The sequence below is a fragment of the Camelus bactrianus genome, chromosome 12 (assembly GCF_048773025.1).
Source record: "Camelus bactrianus isolate YW-2024 breed Bactrian camel chromosome 12, ASM4877302v1, whole genome shotgun sequence".
In the NCBI taxonomy this organism is placed as follows: Eukaryota; Metazoa; Chordata; class Mammalia; order Artiodactyla; family Camelidae; genus Camelus; species Camelus bactrianus.
In genome coordinates, this window is record NC_133550.1 from 26167669 (window position 1) to 26172655 (window position 4987).

General features: G+C 30.8%; 1 protein-coding gene across 1 annotated transcript in view; it reads left to right on the top strand.

The window, feature by feature from the left end:
• The window catches only part of LEMD3 (LEM domain containing 3), a 57266-nt gene that overhangs the window by 42559 nt on the left and 9720 nt on the right, over nucleotides 1–4987 (top strand). The window contains exons 5-8 of the mRNA XM_010970510.3: nucleotides 3234–3313; nucleotides 3400–3545; nucleotides 4443–4544; nucleotides 4656–4758. Coding sequence (XP_010968812.3) covers nucleotides 3234–3313; nucleotides 3400–3545; nucleotides 4443–4544; nucleotides 4656–4758 — 431 coding nt within the window. The remainder of the gene's footprint in view (nucleotides 1–3233; nucleotides 3314–3399; nucleotides 3546–4442; nucleotides 4545–4655; nucleotides 4759–4987) is intronic.

Consider the following 4987-nt stretch of genomic DNA (forward strand, 5'->3'; position numbering starts at 1 on the left):
CTTTGTATGATAATAACAGAATGATGTGATGAACGATGGTTCATTTCCTAGGCCACTTTCAAGACCTATTTTTAACACAATATGTTTAAGATTTGTGAAGAATATAATAGACAAGAAGATAGCTATAGATGTGCCAAATTATGGGCTGGACAGATTTTTATGGACTAGCTTAGAATGCTCGTAAAAAGAATTGTGTCTTTGTAAAAAAAAAAAAAATACAGGTTCTAAACAATGGAATGAGGGATAAATTTCATAATCACTATAATATTTCAAGTACAATTTATCTTAGTACTTTCTATGTGTTATCTCTAATTTCACAATGATTTAGCAAAGTAGATGGTATCAGACCCACTTTATAAAGAAACTAAAGCTCAGAAGGGTTTAGTGACTAGGTCATCCAGCTAGTAAGTGATGGAGCTGTGAATAGAATCAAAGTAATTGCTCTTCTCACTATACTATGTTGCCTCTTCGATGGAAGGGCTGGATTTATAATCCCTACTTTCATCTATTGAATGAGTAAGGGACTGACTCTGAATTGGGCTTGGGATCTGAAGAAGTGATCAAAGTATATGCATCTGCAAAAATGACATATTTTCTCTTTTTTCCACTTAAGGATATACATATAGCTAGTCAGTAGTGGAGTTATGATTTGGTTCCAGGCCTCTTTGATTCTAAGAACCATGTTTTTCCCATTATTCCTGGAAATGAAAGATCAAGTTCCCACTGAATCATCAAGAATTAAATTATATTCACTGTTGATGTCTGTTCATATTTTACTTAATTGAAAAAGTACCATCTCATGCATTAGTATATATCATCTCACAATTAACCAGAATATTCACTAGCTAGAAAGTCACATAGCTGTTACTATTATGTAAATTATCCATTTTGTGAACTGTATCAAGTAGATTTTAATATTTGCTTGACTTCTCCCTATACCAGTATCTTTTTCCTTCCCTTACATTTTGTTGCTTTATTTAATGAACTGAGTCTTACATGAAACAGTACTTTTTTTAAGAAACAATATTATTTTTGTACTTTGAAACTGTAATATAAGTTCAAAACCTCTGATGAGTTTTAAAATACACATTTTTGGCCAATTATTTTGAAAATAAGGTAAATTTGGAAATGGGAATCATGGGTATATGTGTATGTGTACACATACTAAAATAGATTTTAACAAATCTATTTTAATACATTCTAATTACACTATAAGCATGTTTTCCCAAATCTTGCTAATCTTGTTAAAGACTTAGGAAAACATACTTAGAATTTAGAAAGATACCTGTGAAGCAGTCAGCAGTATGTTGACTGAACTGTTGCAAATAAGTAAATAGTAATAAGTAATTATGAAAATAGACCTGCTTTAAAAATTAAAAACTTAGTTTCCTCCTGAGTTTTGTCATCACTTATTAGAAAATGGGCATTTTTTTGATATGGGAATGCCTTACCTCAAGGGTTGGCAAACTATAGCCCATGGGCTTATTTTTGTATGGCCTGCTAGCAGTGGTTTTACAACATTTTTAAAGGTTGCTTTAAAAAAATGTGATAAGAGACCAGAAGTGTATACGCTACACAGCTTAAAATACTTACTCTCTGGCCCTTACAGAAAAAGCTGGCTTACCCCTGCCTTGCAACTTCCAGGTGGCTCCAGAAAGTGAATACTAAAACACTTTAGACTCTTAAAATCAGGTAGATACTGTGTATGCTCCAATGTTAGAATGAGCTGTTTAATTAGCATAAGCCAGAAAAAAAAATTCTACTTTTACTCCTAAAAAATTCCATTTTATTCCATGTACTGTGTAGAATATTTTTGGAAGTAATGGCTTACTTAAGAACTCAACACCCTGTTAAATCTTTAATGAGGTTTTAAATAAATTATCAATTGTGTTTTTTGAAATGTATATTCATAAAGGAACATTCCATGGTTCTGTGGTATTCCAGATAGTGGTTGGATATAGAGGGGTATTAACACAGGAAAGGAAAACAGAAAATGGGAAAATAAGAACAGATACCCTTTTCTTTTCTTTCTATTTTATAATTAGTAGTATTAAGCTTTTTGTTTCTCCACATACTTAGCTTATTACAGTAGATGTCCTTGTTAATTTGAGCCATTATGTATATTTTCAGGGTAATTAATGAGGGTAGTAATGCTATTCATAATATCTTTAATCTCCTAAAGTTTTCATATTTAAATTATACAGCTAGTAAACTTAGAAATTTGTTTCTACATTATTTGAAACTTACATTTATAGTCTAGCCTTCTAAGTTCTGTGTAGTAATGCGTAAGTGTCATAATATTCTGCATATTCTATTAATGCAAACTGAAGAGTATATATAAATACAGTGTATATATTTCATTGATTTTTTATTTAGTCAAAACAGGGAAAAGTATTTTAGTTATCTATTCACAGAATTGTAGATATTCTTTGGTACAATACTAAAACTCTACAAGTAGTAGTTTCTTAAAGATTAGTGGCAATGTGGAACTTGAAACCATGTTAGTGAACTTTTCATACTAAAGCCCTTTGGTCTGTTTTGCACTTGGAATGAATCTTTCAAGCACACAAGATTTTATAGCTCATGATTGGTCATTTGGAAAGTATTGGTTCACTGGTTATGCAGATCTTCCAAATGTTGACACGTTTTATTATGCTATACTCAAAAGTCACATTTGTTAATATCACATCAGTCTCATTACAGACGTTTTCAAGTACTGTGAAGTTGTTAGGTTCATGGCAATGGATGCAAGTTTTTTGAAATTCTCCTTTTCACTTGAAAGTTTGAGTTTTATCATTGATAACAGAGTCAGTTGTTTTTCTGGAGTTGATAGGCTTAGGCTTACTTCATTCACTTGTTGAGAAATGGCTGTGAAATGGTCAAGTCTGAATAATTTGCCATTTTTTCATCTACAAATAGTATTCCTTAAAAAAAGTGGCTAATTCACTCTTACAACAATGTTACTTGAAAGCAAATTATTTTTAAAAATCTGTAATAAAAAAATGAAAAGAAAACATAACAAAATGTTAACAGTGGTTATCTTAGGGTGGTGGGGAAATGATGACTTCTTTTTTCTCCTTTTATGTTTCTGTAATGAATAATAAATTTTTATTATGTTATATAGTTTAAAGTATTATATAAAGTATGTTATTTATAGGGCAATATACACATAAAATCAAGTGAATGTCAATTACTAAGAATAATTAGTTATTTTCTCTATTTTTTCTTATTAGGATTTAGGCCCTGAATATGAAGATATATTTAACACCTCATTGCAGTGGATTTTAGAAAATGGAAGAGATGTTGGAATAAGGTAAAGGGTTTGATTTTCTCTTCGACCATTTTGTAGTATAAGAAGTGATTTTGACTCTAAACTCTCCCTTAATTATTTTTAAATAGGTGTGTTGGTCATGGGCCTGAGGAAGAATTGACAGATATAGTTGATGTACAGTTTTTACAATCCACAAGACCGCAGATGTCTTTCTGGTGTCGTTTTCGACGTGCTTTTATTACTGTCACCCACAGGTTATTGTTGTTATGTTTAGGTAAGTTGTGAGGATAAGAAAGAAGATACGTTTTAGTCTAGAATTTTTGTGTTTCTATTTCACAAAACACCAGGGCTGGGAATATACATCTGTGATAGTTGCCATTGTAAATCACATCCTTCAGAAGGTATAGTAATACCGAGGGTTTTTATAATGTCAGTATCAATCTAAGGGCTTAGAAAACAGTGCTATGAGAAGTGGGAATAAAACTGTCATAAGAAAAAGCAAATGTAGTGCATAGATAGAAGTCTACTTTAGGAAGCAGAACAAGAATGACAAAAATTTAGCTTATTTTAGAAATAATATAAATTAACTTCATTAAACTTATTTTTAATTTAAAAAATATCACTTAGCTGAATTAAAATCAGAATCCTAGATTTTATGTGACTTTTGATTGATAATAGGCATTTAGGAGATATTAATTTATTTTTTCTGCATAAGTCCTTTAAAAACAATTTGTTTCACTTAAAGTAAGATGCAGTATATTTACAGTCTCGTGAGACTCAGTTTTCTAGTAGTTTAATGCTGCAAAGAAAAAAGTTTGTAAAACATAGTTATGTTACTTTGTTTTCAAAACAAAAAATAGAATTTTAATGTTCAGTTGTTACTGTAATGAAATTGTTTTTCTGGAGAGATTAAGTGACACTGGGAAATGTTTAATAGTAAACTTTTTAATGTAATTTTATATGTAACTAATTCAAACCACTGTCTTGAAGACTTACTCTGTTAACCCATTATGGCAGTTAAAATAATCACTGTAGAAACTGTCAAAATGTTTTGTTTGCTTTATTTTGTTAAAACCAGATTTAACAACTGATGCAATAACTTCAGGTTACAGTGAATATTACTGAATGCCATTGACCACAATTTTTAAAACAATACATATAAATATTGCAGGTGTAGTGATGGTTTGTGTTGTTCTACGTTACATGAAATATCGCTGGACAAAAGAGGAAGAGGAAACGAGGCAGATGTATGATATGGTGGTAAAGATTATAGGTATAGTATTTGTAAAAATCTAAACTATTTCTAGAATAGTCATTATGTGATAAACTACATCATGATGTCCACTGATTGATTAATTTGTAAATTTGTTTGATTTACTTTCAGATGTTTTACGAAGTCATAATGAAGCTTGCCAGGAAAATAAAGATTTACAGCCTTACATGCCTATTCCCCACGTGCGAGATTCCTTAATACAGCCTCATGACAGGTGTGTTCAAAGCATTATGAGTTGAAGTAAATCAGAATGTTGGTGTCTTCTGTCACCGTGAAAATTGTGTTGAGAGTTGTGACCCTTCTCAGCTAGACCTGGTTTACTCTAAAGTCTTTATTTTGTACTTTAAAGTTTTTTCTAAATTTTCATCTATTCTCCTCCTGATTTTGAGTGGCATAATAGACAGAAAGATTTCGAAACATACATTTTTGATTCTTTGTTTCAA